General features: G+C 44.1%; 1 protein-coding gene across 7 annotated transcripts in view; it reads right to left on the bottom strand.

Moving 5' to 3' along the window:
• The window catches only part of LOC123774604 (cell adhesion molecule 2), a 353,903-nt gene extending 334,757 nt beyond the window's left edge, over nucleotides 1–19,146 (bottom strand). Inside the window, exons 1-2 of one of the 7 annotated variants that reach the window (XM_045769049.2) lie at nucleotides 19,061–19,146; nucleotides 18,309–18,494 (exon numbers count right to left, since the gene is read on the bottom strand). In XM_045769049.2, coding sequence (XP_045625005.1) covers nucleotides 18,309–18,369 — 61 coding nt within the window. In that variant the 5' untranslated portion in view covers nucleotides 18,370–18,494; nucleotides 19,061–19,146. Of the gene's footprint in view, nucleotides 1–18,308; nucleotides 18,495–18,657; nucleotides 18,778–18,810; nucleotides 18,833–18,937 lie in introns of those variants that run through there. The other 6 variants (XM_045769047.2, XM_045769052.2, XM_045769048.2 and 3 more) reach the window with 6 other exon arrangements.
• Nucleotides 19,147–21,661: the final 2,515 nt, after the last annotated feature.

The raw sequence follows: 21,661 nt of genomic DNA on the forward strand, positions 1-21,661 counted from the left end.
CATTATCACAATCGATTTGATAATCCATGGCGGACCGAAACGTCTCCTCATCCTCTGGTGTGTGGCTTATTCATCACATCTTCAGCCACGTTATTGTAACTCATCGTCTGAATAACCCTTCGTATTGTCAATGCCACTAAAGATAACCCTTGCCCGAAAAATGTAAATACTGCACTATTAACCCTCAGTAGTCACCACTACACCACCAAGTTTTCATCACTGTAGCACCATTAAACACCAACCTTTCATCACCACATAACCATTCCCCTCGCACCACTATAATAACGTCCACGCCGGCAAATATATATTAGAGCGCCGGGGTGGGTGAGCCATGACTGGCGTTGGGGCGCTCAGTGGGTGTGCGCACTGTAACACCTTGACAATATAGCGTGTACTCAGTGTGCCGCTGCTGCTGCTGCGGCAGCCTCGCGCCGCCTATCACAACTATTGTAACTAATTAATAGTTTAGCGCGCGGTAAACTCCGCCTCAACACTCCTCACACCCACCTAAACTTCCACTCTTCCCCAATATAAATGGAAATGTCTTCCAAGTTTTATTTTACACGCTCATCAACAATTTGCCAGAGGCCTCCACGAAGATTTATATGGCCATGCGCGCGCACACACACGCACACGAACACACACGTGTGTGCGAGAAGTTAGTAAATGGAATGCACTAGGAAGTGATGTGGTGGAGGCTGACTCCATACACAGTTTCAAATGTAGATATGATAGAGCCCAGTATGCTCAGGAATCTGTACACCAGTTGATTGACAGTTGAGAGGCGGGACCAAAGAGACAAAGCTCAACCCCCGCAAGCACAAATAGGTGAGTATACACACACACACCAGGTGCGTTCCGCTTTCATGATCCCGCAACCCAACTGTAGATAACTTTTATTAAGGAAATTTTTAAATATTCAAAATTGCTCCCAAATACAATTAAAAAGAAGGTTAAGTTCGTTTGCCTCCAGAATAGCTTAATTGTTTGAACTCCGGAGTGATATGTGTTGCTATTCCGTGCGTTAAGAGATTCCCATATTGCTACTGAGGTAATATGATGGATAAGTTGCTACTTATGTTGCTACTGTAAGGCATAGTAATCCCCCATGTGGTTATTGATGCGTTGAGGTTAAATGTTATGTTGCTACTGATGTATTGATGTCTCCCCTCATGTTGCTACTGATGTATTGATGTATCCCCCTCATGTTGCTACTGATGTATCCCCCCTCATGTTGCTACTGATGTATCCCCCTCATGTTGCTACTGATGTATCCCCCTCATGTTGCTACTGATGTATCCCCCTCATGTTGCTACTGATGTATCCCCCTCATGTTGCTACTGATGTATCCCCCTCATGTTGCTACTGATGTATCCCCCCTCATGTTGCTACTGATGTATCCCCCCTCATGTTGCTACTGATGTATCCCCCCTCATGTTGCTACTGATGTATCCCCCTCGTGTTGCTACTGATGTATCCCCCTCGTGTTGCTACTGATGTATCCCCCTCATGTTGCTACTGATGTATCCCCCTCATGTTGCTACTGCTACGTTGAAGAAGACCCTATTTTACTATGTTAACGTAACCTACAGGGTGACTCGTGTGGCTGCTGAACTCTGTATGTTGAGTGTATGAACGTGAGACAGCCACTGTCTATCTTGTTAAGTACACTGTACTGATGACCATCAAAGTCTATAGAGCTGACGGAACCCGCTCTATCTATATCACCAGCTCTATTGACGAAACTTGCTCTGTCGGTACAACCACCTCTACTAAAAACTACTGAAGACCACGCTCTATCGATACAACAATGTCTATTGAAGACGGTGGTCTATTGAGGCTACCCGATCTTCCAAGGCCACTAGCAAAGAAAGCTACTGATCTCCTCCCCGCCATTCCCAGCCACCGGCTCTTTACCCTCGCCATCTGTGCGTGCACACACACGCACTCGCATAAACATATACACGCACACACAAGATATGAGGAATGATTACAACGAACACGATACAGAGGGGTCCAGACCAAGTCAACAAGGACATTCTATTCCAAATGAGAAATAGTGCACAGGTGGAAAATGGAGACAAATCAGAGGCAAGACAGTTGTAACTAGACATTCACATCAGCCATAGAGATGCAAAAAGGCACCTCTCTAGCGTAAGAGTAGTGAGTTACAAGGTAGAAAATTAAAGCTGACCTTATACCCTCTTTACAAGTATGATACGGAGCTAGAAGGTCAAGAGTCATTGCAAGTGAAGAGCAGCGACTACGAGAGAGTCCAGGAGAGAATGTTTGTCATACAAAGACAGTTAAGGAGAGAGAGGCATGCACGCCCACACACAAGCAGGCCTGGTAGAGACCACCACGAGGAAGGGATCTCCGACAATGGTTCCCTCGATTGATTGATGATTGATGAAGATTAAGCCACCCAAGAGGTGGCACGGGCATGAATAGCCCGTAAGTGGTGGCCCTTTCGAGCCATTACCAGTATCAAAAGATGATACTGGAGATCTGTGGAGGCGCAACTGCACCCTGCGTGACGGGAGATGTCTCCCGGACCAATGGTTCCCTCGGGAAATGTTGGATTAAATAATAAACAGATCAAAGAAGAGGCGAGCAAACGTACACCTCTCGAAGACATCAAAGATAGAAGTGCACAGGCAGCTCATGTTCCACCTGGATGCCTGACGGAACAAACAACATGAACGATATAAAGAAAATAGCAGAATAGAGCCAGAATAATTACAGGAGAAAAAGGAATGAAACTACAAAAATATAAAGAGAACTAGAGATGCAGTACACAAATTATATAGCATCTAAGGCAAAATATCATTCGGAACTTCTACACAGTCACAATCGGAACGCACGCACGCACGCGCGCGCACACACGCACGCGCACACGCACGCGCACACACACGCACGCACGCGCACACACACGCACACACACACACGCACACACACACGCGCACACACACACGCGCACACACACACGCGCACACACACACGCGCACACACACACGCGCACACACACACGCGCACACACACACGCGCACACACACACGCGCACACACACACGCGCACACACACACGCGCACACACACACGCGCACACACACACGCGCACACACACACGCGCACACGCGCACACGCGCACACGCACACACGCACACACGCACACACGCGCACACGCGCACACGCGCACACGCACACACGCGCACACGCACACACGCACACACGCGCACACGCACACACGCGCACACGCGCACACGCACACACGCGCACACGCACACACGCGCACACGCACACACGCGCACACGCACACACGCGCACACGCACACACGCGCACACGCGCACACGCACACACGCACACACGCGCACACGCACACACATCATACTGAACGTATGTTGGTAGACGGTTGGAACAAGTTAGGCGAGGTGGTGGTGGAGGCCAAGACCGTCAGTAGTTTCAAAGCGTTATATGACAAAGAGTGCTGGGAAGACGGGACACCACGAGCGTAGCTCTCATCCTGTAACTACACTTAGGTAATTACCATGTGTGTGTGGTATGAGACGAGGTTACAGGTATTAAACTTCACGTCGCTGGAAGACAGAAGAGTTAGGGGGAACATGATCACCACATACAAGATTCTCAGAGGAATTTATATGGTAGGTAAGGGCAGTTTATTTAACACAAGGGGCACGCACACTAGGCGAAGGGAAGGGAGCTATCAGGAGAAAGCGCCAAGCCATTACGACTATACTATATACCACTTGGAAGAGGGTCAGGATAGGAATTTTGGGACACAGGTGGGAATTGAGTGCCCGAATGAGCCATAGAAACATTAGAAAGAACTTTTTTAGTGTCAGAGTAGTTAACAAATGGAAAGCATTAGGAAATGATGTTATGAAGGCAGATTCAAGTGTAGATATGATAGAGCCTTATAGGCTCAGGAACCTGTACAGCAGTTGATTGATAGTTGAGAGGCGGGACCAAAGAGCCGAAGTTCAACCCACGCAAGCACAACTAGGTGAGTACACACACACACAAATTACGTTAGAGAAGAAACTAATTCAATAAACATTTTGCAAAGAGGGTCCGATAAGGCCCAAGAGGGTCGATAACAAGCGCAGTAAGAGAACTTTGAGCAACAAAGGCGGGGCTTAGAAACTAGCGCTCGACGAGGCAAGCACATGTAGGTGAATACGTGTACACAAACACATCACATAAAGCTGGACATAAAACAAACATGAACCTCACGATAATGAGAGAAACAGTGGAGACATAATCATGACGTGCGTGATACTCTGGCCAGTCGACAAACACACACTGCTGACAAGAAGAAAACCAGAACGAAGGGATACAGAATGGAATTAAGGAGCCAAAGGGACTTACGGTAAAGTTAAATGTCTTCAACATAGGGATACGAAACAAAATATTGAACTGGGTCTAGTGTATGAAATGAAAGTAAGGAGACAAAGTACACCAGTCAGTTTAAAGTTGCGAGGCGGGACCTACAAGCTCAAGCTCTATTTCCTCAGCAGAGACTGATAACTGTACACGCCACAAATACTCCAATCTTCCCCCAAGCACACTATGTGCTGAGATTCAACTAAATTGCGCAAGCAGGGTGGGACTATTTTGATAAAAACAGTGGGGCTAACTGGGCGGCCCTCCCCTGCCCACCCACCAGCAGCAGCCCAAGCATCCCGTTGCCATACGCGGGCGCATATCTACGCTCATCTCCACCGCCCGCCCGCCTATAATCTGACTAAATCCGGAAACGATGGATTACGGTTCGACGAATATGGCGCCTGTGTGAGGTAAAATCCTTCAATGGTAATTGTTGGGATTAGTTTTCAAGACCAATTGTGAGGGATCTGGGGGAGGGGCTGGGGGTGTTGCGCCTAGTATATTCTTGGTAGTAACATGAGAGAGCAGAGAGAGAGCAGAGGTCACGACCTCTCGGGAGGGTGCAGTCGCACCTCCACAGATCTCCAGTATCAGCTATTGATACTGGTAATGGCTCCAAAGGGCCACCACTTACGGGCTATTCATGCCCGTGCCACACCTTGGGTGGCTTAATCTTCTTCATTAATCGAGAGAGCAGATGATTACAAGGCCATAGAGCCTCCTTGGCTCCATTACTCTCTCACATTCTCTAGTATGTGCGAGAGTAATATGTTGGTGTGTGTGTGTGTATTTACTGTTTGTAAGGGCTGCTTCCTGGGGGTGGAGGCCTGGTCGAGGACCGGGCCGCGGGGACACTACTAAAGCCCCGAAATCATCTCAAGATAACTTATAGGACTGCACTATTAGAAAGCACTATTAGCTTTTGGAGCCCGTCTTTCTAACCGTCACTTGTCTAATGTATTAACTCCCGACCTAATGTTTCTTCATTTACTACATATACTTATTACTCTCTCTCTCTGACACACATATCTCCAGAATGTAGCCCGTAAACGCTGTCTAATTCCCGTCTAGGGAACCTATTTACTGTAAGGTGAACAGCCGCATTACGTGAAAAAGTACCAATCGTTTCTCCCTCAGCCGGGAATCAAACCAAAGCCAATTTGGCCTATGATTTCAGAGCGCTGTCCGCTTGGCCGTGAGGACCTTTACGCCGAGTATGTGTTTTGAGTGTGTACTCGCCTAATTGTCCTTGAGAGGGTTGAGTTTGAGCTCTTTGGTCCCGATTCTCAACTGTCAATCAACCGATATACAGATTCCTGAGCCTACTGGGCTCTATCGTATCTACATTTGAAACTGTATGGAGTCAGCCTCCACCACATGCATAGTGCATTCCATTTGTTAACTACTCTGACAACTAATTAGCCACAGGGACTTTAGTACTTTCTAATGTCCCTGTGGCTCATTTGGATACTTAATTTCCACCTGTGTTCCCCTGTGCGTGACCCCCATCCCCATATTAAATAAACTGACTATCTATTCTATCAATTCCTCTGAGAATCTTGTATGCGGTGATCATGTCTCCGCTAACTCTTCCGTCTCCCAGCGTGTGTGTGTATTAATTGGTTGGTTGGCCTGGCTAGTTATAACAACTAACTAATGAACGTGTGAATGATGGCTAGCTTGTTGCCTAATTGATCGTGTAAATTGCTACCCGGAAAAAAAACGGCTACTGAAATTTTGAGCGAATAAAAGAGTGAATGAGTGAGAGTGAGTGAGTGAATAGCTGTTAATGATGAGTGAGAGGGTGGTGGTGGTGGTGAATATGTGGCTGGATGACCAAGGCCGCGGGTCAGAATAGCAGGACATCCCTTGTTATCGTCCCACTGGGTAGACACACCTCTCCAGCACCCCCTAACCCCATCCCTCACCACCTCCATCCACACACGTTTTTGTCACCAAAACCCCCTACCTATCCCCTATCCCCCCATTCATCATACCGAATTAAACAGGGTGCCGCTCTGCGATATATCTGGTGTCGTTTTCAATACACGGGACCCGGCTGATCAGTTGAGAGACACGGTTGGTTAATTGTGAAGTGTCTGGCCGGGGCTGCTTGTACCGTAGAGGGGCAAGGGTTACGGGGCTGCGTTGAGGAAGGAGCGCAGCTGCATTGACCAGAGATGGTGGGGGGGGGGGCAGGTGGGAGTGATGGTTTAGTTAATACAATGGTGGCGCGGAGGGTTCCTGCCAAGGGTGGGGAAGGTAGGGTGTGTGAGGAAGTAGGGTGAGTGAGTGGGTACGGTGCGTGAGGAATTAGGGTGCATGAGGAGGTAGGGCGTGTGAAGAGGTAGGGTGCATGAGGAGGTAGGGCGTGTGAAGAGGTAGGGTGTGTGAAGAGGTAGGGTGCATGAGGAGGTAGGGTGTGTGATTCTGCAGTCTGCTTTTTACATTGCTGGCGGGGCATTTTAAGAAGCGGAATGGCGACAGACATAGTCGGATAGGTTAATGGAACATTACCCATTAGAAAGGTGAGTGGGGTGGATGACCATGAAAGGGTTAATGAGAGTATGGTGTAGGAAAGACAAAGTAGGTGTGTGGGAGGCGGCGTGGGGAGTGCTGGCAGCACGGGCAGTGTTCTGGAGGAAATCCTCGTAATGAATTCAAAGTTTGCCACTGCAGGCGACCTGTTCCCTCCCCCCCCCCCCGTGTGACAACCATCCTGCCAGATGGGGATGGTGTAGCACCTCATGGCTACCTCTTCACGCAAACTATGTAACCTTTCATATAGTCTAGGGTAGCCGCATATTATATATACACATGTACTATTTTAACAACAAAGTTACGATGGATGGTGTGTGACTGTCATAGCAGGATTACATATGGATGGAGGTACCATCCTCATGGCGAATATTGTGACGTATTCCTGTTGTTAATTATCTGGGATGAGACTGGGTGCGATGTCCTCCCCTTGACTCTCTTTACCTAATACCTGATTAACCTGAGGGCCACTAACCCTAGTGGTCTCGACGAGGACAGGAAGCCGGCAGCTTGTCGAGATTTCCCCCATTTCCCTTGATGATGACTTCTCAGCAGGCTGTATACAGTGATCTATAAGTCTATATTTAAGTTCCTGGAGGATGCTCTAACTTTAGCAAGCATAGAGTATACAGATGACGTTATTGTGTTCACCTAGTTGTTCACCTAGTTGTGTTTGCGGGGTTGAGCTTCGCTCTTTCGGCCCGCCACTCAACCGTCAATGAACCGTTTCTAACTACAACTACTTTTTTTCTCCACATCACACACACACACACCAGGAAGCAGCCCGTGACAGCTGACTAACTCCCAGGTACCTATTTACTGCTAGGTAACAGGGGCATAGGGTGAAAAACTCTGCCCAATGTTTCTCGCCGGCACCCGGGATCGAACCCGAGACCACAGGATCACAAGACCAGCGTGCTGTCCACTCGGCTGGCGTGTGTGTGTGTGTGTGTCAGCTGGGACAAAGAGAGGGGGACAGGGCAGGGTATTGGAAGGCAGAGTATAGAGCTTATGGGCTGAGCTATGGGAGAGAGGCAGGACGGACGAGCGGACACAGCTGAACCAGGTAGCTAAGGTGAGTTGAGGAAGTGAAAGGAAGCAGCATAAAGTAAGGGATTTTGATAGGGAGGGTGGGAAGAATGATGACCTGGAGGTGTGGTGGGAATGTGTGCACGGCTGCACTCTCCTCCAACACTATATACGCCACCATGGAGGTAGGTCAAAGGTGGCCACACATGTGGGGCTAGGCACGGAGAGAGGGATACAGAAAAAGAGAATACATTATATATAATATATATATATTATAATCTTGGCGATTAGGGTTGGTGTTAAGAATGATGTTGCATAATACCTCCCTCTTGCAAATCTTGCAAATGAAGTCTAAGACGTCTTCTCAGTGTATTTGTGGTATGTCCAATGTACCTTGAGGTTACCTTGAGGTGCTTCCGGGGCTTAGCGTCCCCGCGGCCCGGTCGTCGACCAGGCCTCCTGGTTGCCGGACTGATCAACCAGGCTGTTGGACGCGGCTGTAGCATATATTTCGGAGAGCACAGTCTCCAGAGCGGCATTTGTATTGATACACTACATTAATACACCTCAGTTTGTCAGAGATGTTATTTCTCATAAAGAAGGAAGATGAACGAGGGTTGTTATATTAAGCTACAGGACGAATCCTTGCGTTTTCACTGCAAGGTTTACAATATAGAATTGTAATGTTAATTATGTCAGTACTTATAACTGACAGAAATTGTACATCCTGTGTTATCCCGAGAGCTGTAGACAGAGCTCGGGATAACACAGACCCCCTTACTCACACACACACACACACACTGTGAGTGTGTGAGTAGCTAAGTGTAATTACCTAAGTGTAGTTACAGGATGAGAGCTACGCTCATGGTATCCCGTCTTCCCAGCACTCTGTCATATAACGCTTTGAAACTACTGACGGTCTTGGCCTCCACCACCTTCTCATCTGAGTGTGTGTGTGTGTGTGTGTGTGTGTGTGTGTGTGGGGGGGGGGGCCGTTAAATCGGAATACTACCATTGAGAAGACGCACAATATGGTGGGCAGTAATCTGCGTGAAGAGTTAAGCCAAGCCTTTACAGTGGAGGCTGATAAATGTGCGACTATGATAATGACACCGACGCTCCCCAGCACGCATGTGCACGTCTTCCTCACACCCGGGACTTGCCTACTCTGGATCATGTCCGGATTACTACCCAAATGATCAACACACTTCGTTATACACTAAGAGTACCGAAGGACGTACACGCCCGCACGCACAAACACACACAGTTTAGAGGCGGGACCAAAGAGCCAAAGCTCAACCCCCGCAAGCACAATTAGGCGAGTACACACACACACACCTCTACTAAAAATCGAGACATGCAATACACACCTGAAGAACGGTAACAATCAATATACAAACTAAATATACTGGATTACAATCCATAGCTTCCAAAATCGCTTTCACCTTGAGTGGTGGCATGTCATTTACCTGATAGTAAGAAAGCCTCTTTCTGCTTTATAAATGAAAGTTATTCTAAGCAAATCTCAGAAATCACAGCCTCGACCAAAATTTATTTCCACACTATTATTTATTTTATCACACTAATATACTATATTTTTTATTTCAGCAGCTGGTAACCAGGGAGCTGTAACCCCTCTCCCGCCCCTCCGTCGCAGTAGCACGAGGTTCCCTGCAGAAACAGGCTGGCCTGAGGGAATTTCTGGAGGGTCGAGAAGTGAGCAGGCAGCGTGGGGGGGGGAGGGGGTAGTGAGAATGCAGCGTGGGAGGGGACAGGGGAGGGTAGTGAGCAGGCAGCGTGGGGGGGGGGGGGGGGGGAGGGGAGGGGAGGGTAGTGAGCAGGCAGCGTGTGGGGGGGGGGAGGGGAGGGTAGTGAGCAGGCAGCGTGGGGGGGGGAGGGGAGGGTAGTGAGCAGGCAGCGTGGGGGGGGAGGGGAGGGTAGTGAGCAGGCAGTGTGTGGGGGGGGGAGGGGAGGGTAGTGAGCAGGCAGCGTGTGGGGGGGGGGGAGGGGAGGGTAGTGAGCAGGCAGCGTGTGGGGGGGGGAGGGGAGGGTAGTGAGCAGGCAGCGTGTGGGGGGGGGGGTAGTGAGCAGGCAGCGTGTGGGGGGGGGTAGTGAGCAGGCAGCGTGTGGGGAGGGGAGGGTAGTGAGCAGGCAGCGTGTGGGGGGGGGGGAGGGGAGGGTAGTGAGCAGGCAGCGTGTGTGGGGGGGAGGGGAGGGTAGTGAGCAGGCAGCGTGTGGGGGGGTATAGTGAGCAGGCAGCGTGTGGGGGGTATAGTGAGCAGGCAGCGTGTGGGGGGGGGGAGGGTATAGTGAGCAGGCAGCGTGTGGGGGGGGGGAGGGTATAGTGAGCAGGCAGCGTGTGGGGGGGGAGGGTATAGTGAGCAGGCAGCGTGTGGGGGAGGGTATAGTGAGCAGGCAGCGTGTGGGGGAGGGTATAGTGAGCAGGCAGCGTGTGGGGGAGGGTATAGTGAGCAGGCAGCGTGTGGGGGAGGGTATAGTGAGCAGGCAGCGTGTGGGGGAGGGTATAGTGAGCAGGCAGCTTGTGGGGGAGGGTATAGTGAGCAGGCAGCTTGTGGGGGAGGGTATAGTGAGCAGGGAGGGTATAGTGAGCAGGCAGCGTGTGGGGGAGGGTAGTGAGCAGGCAGCGTGGGGGAGCCATGTGCCTGTGGGAGGGCAAGTCTGCCTGGGAAACTGTACTTGTTTCCTGTCTGCTAGTCTGCGTGGCTGGGCCCGCGTGCGCCTTTATACAATTGCTTGCTTATTTGATACACTTTGAACTCATTTCATCTCTTAAATTTTATCTGTGCATGAAGAGAAAGGCATCTGACTTCAATACAACTGATTTTATTTATGTCATAGTTATGTACAAGTTAGCCTGCTATACAGTGCTAATATTCATACAACCCTTCACAGAGCAAAGTGGGTAACCCGAATCATGAACACATTTCATTTGTAACAAAAAATTAAAATTCGACAGTGATTTACCCCTTTCCTGTCCCCTTTCAAGTTCCCTCTTCAGAATATTATATTAAGGCCTACCGTAACGACACAGGTCCTGGCCTAATTGACTTCTAATTAAATGGTCACCTGGTGTTGAGGTTCAAGGTCACCGCAGACTCTGTGGTATAGGCTCCTCTAAGGTTGTGTAGCGTGAGGTCTTATGAAGCAATAGGGTATTACTATAGTGCCTAGGCTTTCAAATTCTGGAATCCAAGATCTGTAGAATTTTGGGAAAGATCTATGTACGCGAAATCTGTGGAGGTTGTGAGTAGTGCCATCACTAAGACTCTTGGCTGGAGGCTCATCCAGACTCTCGTTGACGTGGGCGTGAACAAAGCTTAATACTGTAATCACCCGCCAGGTGTCAACGCCCGTCCTTTGTGCAGGTCACGCAACTTTCACTTTTCATCCACAAATAGGAAAAAGGTTCTACTGAAGGAATTATCAACCATGCAATATCAAAGACTTCATCCATATTTACGTTTCTTTTCGATAATGTTGAAGAATTAAACAAGTTCGCCAATGATTCAAGGACGAGGCTCGAGTCACAAGACCTGCCCATCCAGCGGCGGTTGTAGGGGCGACGGTGGGTTATAGCATTTTCTTAACTAAACTAACAGACAGACCGACTACACATTTTTCCATAAGTGACATACTTGATCAACATGACAAATTCGCGACTGAAAAACATACCCACATCGAGTCATAAATTTCCACCATTTTATTGACAAAAATAACTATCATCAAGGACAACAATGTGAGCCAATACCCCAGTAAGCTAGTCAGTAGGGGAAGGGGGGGGGGGTAAGAAAATGCAGGAGCGTATCACAAAAACCTGATCATTATCAGAGCATTAAACTCTACCTCCGCCGCCGCCAAGACCCACCACTACCACGACCACCACCAGGCCGCACCACGACCACCACCAAGTAGTACTATGACTACTACAATGACCACCATCACCAGGCAATAACACGACGACCACCAAGTCGCACCACGACCTCGCCGGTATGACCAACCTACGGGCGGTGAACTCTATAAAAACTGATCCCGGCGCGACACTGCTTCCTCCCTCCCACCACTCCTGTTTAATCACAAGATGACCCTGACTCAACATTTACACAGCGCTTCCTGACGGTACAGGCACATTCTTACAACTAATGAACTTTCCAAAAACTTTAAGCTTGACGTGTGTTTATAAGCTAAACACTATTATGAAGTCGAAATGTTAGAAAAGAAAATGATAACAAAGATGGTGTAAGTTAAGGCGAAATCATGCATTCCAATTCTACGATACGAGAGCAAAGCCTGCATTGTCAATATATTTTGTACGAATAAGTTATCTTTCACAGGTTACACATTAAGCTTAAATTAAATATAGGCTACAACCCCAGAAAGAATACACTTTGGCACTGCAAAAGCTAAATGAGATAAAACAATTACTGTGATACTAAATATATTATTTCACTTACCATGCAGTGACAGCCGTATATGGACATGTCTAGTAAACGGACGGAAGTGAGCCAATACGAGTATGCTACCATAGGCTTAGTTTGCCGATACATTTAGGGAGTTTGCGGCCTACTCTAATATGCTGGTATTAAAAGCTTTGCTACTGTAGTTTTCTACTGTTGTGGCGTAAAGAATTTTGCCATCATTGTTTGTTGAATAAATAAGTTTGCTACCTTAGGCAATCGTGCTTGTAGTCTACAGTGGTTTGCTACTTCCGTAAATAAATTTGATACTATTATAAAAAAGCTTGTTTGCTGCTAGGCTATCCATAAATAAATTTGCTACTGTTATATTTTATTGTAAAGAAGTTCGCAACATTAAATTGCTAGTCAAATTGTAAGTTGCACCAGCATAGTGAGGGTACATAGCGTTACATTAAAGAAGTTTGCTATCTTGAAGTACTTTTCTACTGTTTTGTTTGCTATTGTAGTTTGCCACAGTTTGCCACAGTAAAGACCTTTGCTATTGTAATTCACTACTTTAAAATATGGTTGCTTCTGTAATTTGTTATGGTAAAAATGTGTGCTATTGTAGCTTGCTGAAGTAACAAAGTTTACTGCTGTTGGTTACTATGTACGATGAAGGCGTTTGCTACAATAAAAAAGTTGCATTATTCGAGGCGTTTACTACCGTAGTTCGCTACAGTTGATCTTGTATAAATCTTAGTAGTCGTGGTGGCTAGGTGCTTTCTCCTGATAGTCCCCCCCCCCTTCCAAATACCGTAAGACTGCTACAAGATATTTGTTCAACAACGCAATGCCTATATAACGGCCACTATTACTTTTTAATACGGGCTTTCGGTTAAACTACCCTATACGGTGTTACTACCACTTGCTCTGGGCCAAATTACTAAAAATAATAATTTGTCTAACTGCATTTCGTAAAAAATCTTAGGCTAGCAACGATTATATCAAAAAAATTATATAAACCTATTTGTGTAGCATCATTATTTTATTATTATTAGGCTTTTTCAGAAAAACGTAGCTGGCTACCCTAATTGGTTTAATTATTATTCGTTGCAGCAGACTTGAGCTAATAATATTTTGTCTCTGACACACAACTTATTAAGAAATTATAATAATCTGCAATTACTAGTTGAAATGTACCCATACTCAATTTCCTCCAGATAAAACTACCGTAGCTTACACTGCAGCTGCCCATTATACAATGCAAAATTAACTTCAAAGTATTAATAAACACAATTAGGCACAAACAATAGGGCGCTCGTTTCCCCTATAATGCGTTCGTGTTGCGCATCAGTAATTAAATCGATCGCCAATCACTTTAATTTGCATGGTTGCCAGTTTGCCTACAGTACCGCGTTATGGGGCGGTACTGCTGTTATGAATTAGTCAAACCACATTAAAACTTCAGCAGGGGCTTTTATAACCAGTACAGTACAGCCAATTCAAACACAAAAATCAATATGAACAAACTCTTCTACCCGGCCAGTTTCCCGCCATACATTATATTATATATATATATATATATATATATATATATATATATATATATATATATATATATATATATATATATATATATATATATATATATATATATATTATATATATATATATATATATATATATATATATATATATATATATATATATATATATATATATATATGAACACTATGCTGAACACAATGACATTACAACATACTCTAAAGTGCATAGAAATTTACAAGAAAACAGTCATAGTCAGAAGGATGGGTTTGTAAAAAATGAGTGAAAAGACACGAGGAAATTTATAATGTTTGTAAAAGAATACAATAAACACAGCTATTGGTAAATATTCCATGGAAATGATCAATAATCATATTACAACCTCAAAAAAGTATAAACCTGCAGCTAAAAGCATATCTTGTAAGCTGAATCTTCACGTAACACCCGCAGCTCCACGAATTTGTTGCAATGCGACAGTCATTCAGTCCGGGAGGGCCAGGGGCCAGATTCCCGAAGCAGTTACGAAAGTACTTACGAACGTGTACATCTTTCCTCAATCTTTGATGGCTTTGGTTACATTTATTAAACAGTTTACACGCATGAAAACTTCCCAATCAACTGTTGTTATTGTTATAAACAGCCTTCTGGAGCTTCGGCGCTCATTAACTGTTGTAAACAGTTAAATTGTAAACAGTCAAAATTGTAAACAAAGCCGCCAAAAATTGAGAAAAGGTGTACAAGTTCATAGTGATTGCGTAACTGCGTGAATCTGGCCCCATTGGGTTTAATAGGCTACGCAAATACTTTCATCTGATAACACATCTATAGCATTATTTCGATAATACAGTTCTGCTGTTACATAATATAAGTATATTTGATGTGTACCGATATAAGTTGCATCGAACCTACAACTGTGGTATAGGTAAAATATCAGTCGACATCGACCCTGATACATATTTTTACAGATACGGGCTTTGAATCACATAATAACTCATCCTCTAGTGTTTTTATTGTACTAATAACCAGTTGTAATGCAGTTAGTTCAGTTAGTGTACAGTAAGCCTTACATTTAAAGTTGACTGTAAAACCTTGGTTGGGCTCCGGTTTGGGGCCTCCAGAATCTTCCAGAGAACTCAGTAGAGTTCTGGGGTGGTCGACTTACGTACCATCGTGGCTGAGTTGGTTAGGGCAGGCGTCTGGGAATCACCAGAGCACGAGTTTAAGTCTCTATTGGCTCAAAATAATTTTCATTGATATATCATACTATTGAGATTTCATTGCGATATATATATATATATATATATATATATATATATATATATATATATATATATATATATATATATATATATATATATATATATATATATATATATATATATATATATATATATATACACATACATACACACATACATACACACATATATACACACATATATACACACATATATATATATATATATATATATATATATATATATATGTGTGTATATATGTGTGTATATATGTGTGTATGTATGTGTATATATATATATATATATATATATATATATATATATATATATATATATATATATATATATATATATATATATATATATGTGTGTGTGTGTGTAAATCATGACGAAATTAACAATGTGACAATGTCAGACCACGAAGGAAGTATTAAGACAAATTTCATATTTAATAATACATCTTCAGAAGGATACTTTTGAAGTATCTCCTTCTGAAGATATATTATTAAATAAGAAAGTACTTAAGGAAATTCCTGTCTTAATCCTTGCTTCGTGGTCTGACATTGTCATGTATAACTGGGTCTCTTGCTTCAGTTTACTCTACCCTATCTTTAACGTTGACTAAATTATCCTTAATTCACACACAATACATACACGACCTCTTTCCTTACCCATTCCACAGTCCTCTAATTCCATGCCCCTTTCATCCATACCAACTGCTCCCTGATTCCCACTCAACCGTGTACCCCCAACATTCAATTATGCTCGCTAACTCCCTCCCCTCCTTTCAAGTGCGTCCATTCTACTTACATTATCCCATCCAATACAAACTCACAAATTTCCACTCTAATTCCTTCTTTATCTTATTCCTCCAAACTTGCCTATTATATCTTTCTAAAATCCTCTCGCTCAAGGGGCCCCTAATCTCAGCCCTCTATCTTGTTCACCCAATCTTCTCCCCTCCCAGGGACATGTCTCACCCCTCCAATCCTTGATCACCCCTCCTCCCTCCCTCCCTCCCTCCCCCTTCCCCCCCCCCCCCCGGGCCTAGTCTTGGCTCTCGTCTCTATTGATCTGTTCATGACTCTCAATCATTTTTAGAACTCTCCAAACTTTTTGAGTGACTCACGCCCAAAGTTTCACCGATTCATGCATTATAAACAAAATCGTCTGCAGTTTCACTATAAAACCAGACATAAATGGTTATTTTGCAATGAACATAGACGAAAATACCACTCAAAATAGGTAGCAGGTTTTGACAATTGTATTTTATGCAAGCATCTGCAGAGTATAAATTTGCGACATTATTAAACATCTATTTAATGACGAAACAGTTCACATTTTAAACTCAACTGTAAAGCAGCGTCGGCAACAGAAGGAAACCTTACAAACCATTTCTCTCCCACGTCATTCTAAAGAGTTTTCCAGACTACTTGACCCCCTTCTTGTTTTATTGTTCACTCGCTTAGTTCCCTTCGACCCCTCCTTTCACACGCCTGACCAGGCATGTGAATTGTGTAGGATATATAATTACGATTACAATACATCAGAAACAACGCGATTTTTTTTCCTTTGTTTGAATTCTTTAGGCTAGACCTTTACCATGAGGCGCATTGGATGTTTTGTCCTACCAGTATCGACATAAAAATTATCAGCATAAATCCATTAGTTTTTAACTTTAAATAATTGGTCAAAAACACGGAAGTCATGTGTTTCACATAATTCTTCGTGCAATTTCATAACAAGCTACTCCAAATTTGCACAACACTACTTACACAACTACATATTGTTAACTTTTATATTTAATATCAAAATGCAATTACAATGGTAATTTTACAATAATTGTATAGTGTCTCCGTCACTATACATAAACCATCACCGCATGAATAATCCTAAACATTATTATTCTGCAGCTGAATAACGCCTGCCTGGACACTGCTGCTAGGATACTAGACGAAGCAGAGTACATCCATTACACAATGGATTACAATGAATGCATAAATCCGCCATTCATCTAACTTGGCTGGGGATCAACTATATATATTATATACACTAATACAAGAACTATCATTTTCTAATAATCTGCAACTACGAAAAATGTTATAAAAATGCGAAAATGTCTAAAATAAAATTAATTAATGTAGACATGCCTAAACAAAACAATTACTAAATTACCTGATGCTCGTATGTTAAACATTTAACAAAACAAAAAATTACTACTTCAAGAGTAGGCCTACACAAACATACAGCCACAAATGAATTTCGAATTCAAAGTATCAGAGCTTAACTAATACTAACGTATAAGCGTTAAAACCCCGTATATTACCGTATGCATAAAGCTCTACACCCTGCCTCAGATTCTTGCATGCCCCTCCCCTGTTACACACACGCAGCCCTCTCGCCTTCACTGCTGACACCCATCACACTCACTGCTCCCGTCCCTCGTGTCACTTTCACTGCTGTCTCCTCCTCTACATTCACAGCTCCCCTGCCCCCCATGTCCCATTCATAGTTGTCTCCCACGTTACATTCACAGCTCCCCTGCGCCCACTTCACAGCTCCCAACCCCCACGTCACATTCACAGCTGTCTCCCACGCTACATTCACAGCTCCCTTGCCCCCATTTCACAGCAGCCACCCCCCTCTCACCCCCACGATACATTTACAGCAACCTCTTTCCCCCAGGACTGGCCCAGCATGGCAGACAGGGCGGGGTTTCATTCATAATGTAAAGTGTTCTCACGCGCGCCCTAGACCCTCTTAACAAGGCTTAATGTAGGTAGTTCCGTCCACTGCCGAGCTAAGACTCATTCGGCCGCGAGATTTGAGTATATATTCTTCCTCACAGTTCCATTGAGAGGTAGTTAGGATTCCTAGGGGCTCCTTCTGTCCGTTCCTTGCATGAGGGTATGCCAATAGTGCATGCATGCATGCACGCAAGGACAGTTAACACATGCGGTGATCATGGGTAAAATCTCCCCATTAATTTTAAGCACATTAGATTATTAAATACATTTCCTCGTAGCCTAATGGAGTCAAGCAAAGCAAGAAGTTTATCTCATACAAGACACAACTTTGTGGCACATAATATAAGGGTTAGACATTATATACAAAGCAACAAGAGTAGACTTACCTTGACACAGCAACGTTAAAGCAATAAGTATGGCAGTAGACATCTCTGCGTAGCCTCTCATGGTGATAATTAGTGGTTAGGTGTTAGTCCGTAGTTAGTAGTGGCTCACAACACGCCAACAACCAATAAGTTCGGCAAGTGTTCTTAGGAGGTGACGCTGGCTTTACCTTAAGACTGGACTAGTCTCTGTAATGATGCTCGTTACGTCAATGGGGGGGGGGGAGGCTATTAAGACACTCGTCGTATTAGTCAAATTAAGAAACTAGATTAAGGCGCAAGGCTAATTTAGGAAAAGTGTATGTTAGTGGCGCCTAAGGCTACTAAAGCAGTCACAAAGCAGCCGACTTACACGTCTAAGACAAGTTATCGTGGCACCGGACACAGCGTGTTAAAGACGACCTGTTCCTTCCTCTACTCCACGCTCTCTTACCCTCCAACCATTAACTCTCTAACATGATATATTACATCCCCTTACTAATGAGCTACTTGGAAAAACTCACACCTGCTGTTTCAACTCTTCAAAAAAAAGGAACCCAAATGCAAGTGTTGCTGTCTTCCAGTGACAACGTGGAGGCGCGACCCTTGAGCCCACCAATATTACGCCGTAAAACGAACTATACAAGCCTTACAAAATTATTTTCTTAGCAAAACACGTTATTTGACCCTAGTCCAACTAAGAACAAGGACTGTCACAGGTTTAGAACGAGAAAGCACGTATGTATTCCAAGGCAGTGAGAGGAGGAGCGCCGTACTCGCCACTCACGTCCCCGGCGGGTCACTGACAACTGGTGGCCGGAGCCTCCCGCCGACGGTCTCCACAGCTGCCACAACACCAACAATTTAACGTTTCCCGATTTTTAGCGGATGATTACGATAGAAATACATCTCATTGATGTCATATCTGTGTGTTATATCTGTTTTTATTATCTGAAAACGTTAATAGGCTGTGTTTTCTTGATTAAATAGAAAAATATATGTAAATCTGATGGAATTGGAATCCTTCATTCAGGACACCTTCATCCCTGCTTGCCTGTAGTTCAGTGAGCTTGTCACCGGATTCTTACTTGAATGGCAGATGTGCCTATAATTTTCAGTGTGACTTAGTCCTCCAAAAATTGCATATTATCCAAATATAAGAATAATTGGAATATAACATTGAGTATGGTGGAGCGCTAAGCACACGCCAGCCCTCGCAACGCCACGATCAATATTGCGCGCGCAAAGTTCAACTGTTGCCAAATGCGCAATATTTAAAACCGTCCTATCATTTAATCCCATATAATGTCAATAATTTTCCCTTTAATTTAATTATTTTAATATGTTAAATAAGAAAGCAAACGATACAATTTGTTTACTGAACAACTCTATACAACATAATCATTTTAAAGATAATTATTACGTTACAAAATACTTCCGTTGACTTCGAAAAGCCGGTATGACGTCATTGTCGCAGATTTGCAGAGAGCACGTGATTGATTAATTTTGACTCAATTATTCAGGAGCTAACACCCTGTAATCAACGGTAAAGATGTGCAGAACTAGGATATTGAAATACGTAAGATTAAACAAAACCGTATGGGTAATATGTTGCATAATATAATTAACCCCTGGCGCACACACACGTGTGTGTGTGTGTATGCGTGAAAGCACGTATGTGTGTATGCACGTGTGTGTATGCACGTGTGTGTGCGCACGTGTGTGTGTATTCACCTAGTTGTATTACCTAGTTGTGCTTGCGGGGGTTGAGCTCTGCACTTTCGGCCCGCCTCTCAACTGTCAATCAATCAACTGCTACTAACTACTAACTAATGTTTTTTTCCACACCCCCCACACATCCCCAGAAAGCAGCCCGTAGCAGCTGTCTAACTCCCAGGTATCTATTTACTGCTAGGTAACAGGAGCATCAGGGTGAAGGAAACTGTCCATTTTTTTTCCGCCGGCTGCCGGGATCGAATCCTGGTCCCTAGGTCCACGAGTCTAGAGCGCTGTCCACTCAGCCAGCCAGCCCCTAGGTATGTGTGTGTGTGTGTGAGTGTGCACGTGTTTGTGTGTGTATGTGCACAAAGTGAGAGATATAGAATTTCCTTAAACTCTGGGTTTCCATCTTGGACAATTTTTTACGAAAAATTGGGAATCATAAATAAAGTTTTATTTAAAATTCCAACTTGGTAGGCTAGGTGATGCCTCTGTAACCACTGGAGGCAGGCATGGTAAGGCAGTCTTGTGCTATACTTATAGATGGCTAGGCTCTTTGTTACATCTCAACCTTTGAGGAGTGATAACTGGAACTTCCCGAGGAAACAGTGACAGAAGAGACGTGAAGCCCACTTGAAGCCCCACCAGTCACACCGACTTAATATCATGGTAGTCTGTCTCCCTGTGTACACATTGCTCACTTGTTATATATCTCATATATGAGGTTCCGTGGATCAGTATTATATATACTATATTAAAGGGGGGGGTACCCTGCGTTACTCGGGTGGCCAAGGAGATATCTTCCCTACACTATCTTCACTGTAGCCGCCTTTACTACCCGGGTAGCTAAGGCTTAGCAAATATAATAATAATAATAATAATAATAATAATAATAAATCTATGTAAAAATATAAGAAATATAGTCACTAGGCTACTATGAGGAAACAATATTAGTCACACACACAATTCAATATCAGGAAGGAAAATATCAGGATAGGTTTCATCTGTCATCAATAAGCCATTTGACAAGCTTGCCAATATAATATCATCCGATAAACAGTTTAAAATAAATATATGAATCAACAGGATAACACAGATTATTTACATTCCGCTGGTTACAAAGATTCGATGAAAATCGGCGCATATTTACATTCACTTACACTAAACCAGAGCTGCTGGCTCAGTAAACATGTGGTATTGCGGAGCTCATGTTTACACGAGAGAAAGACTCACTTGCAGCAGCCTGCAAGCCAGACTGCCGCTGAGCGAGTGATATAAGGCATATTGGAAAGTGTTGGTAGAGCTGCAGTTGGTGGGAATGGCTGTTGGTGGTTAGTGAGTTCTGCTTTACCCGCTTAGTAAGCATTCGCGGAGTGTATTGCTTCTTCTTGTGGATCAACTCCTGACAACCTTACACTTCCTATTATGTAAGAAACATGCAAATTCAAAAATGTCTTCAGTGCGAGAAGTGGTCATTATTTCGAAAAATTTTGTTATATTTTCAAATTTGTGGTATATTTTGTTACATTTCTGAGTAAAATAATGAAAGCAGAAAAACATCTAATTTCAATCACGGCTTCTATAGCTTATCATTATAATTATTCGATGCGATTATCATTATCACAACTTTGAATAATTTTGCACTTTAATAAGTGCAC

Source organism: Procambarus clarkii, chromosome 51, assembly GCF_040958095.1.
Source record: "Procambarus clarkii isolate CNS0578487 chromosome 51, FALCON_Pclarkii_2.0, whole genome shotgun sequence".
Taxonomy (NCBI): Eukaryota; Metazoa; Arthropoda; class Malacostraca; order Decapoda; family Cambaridae; genus Procambarus; species Procambarus clarkii.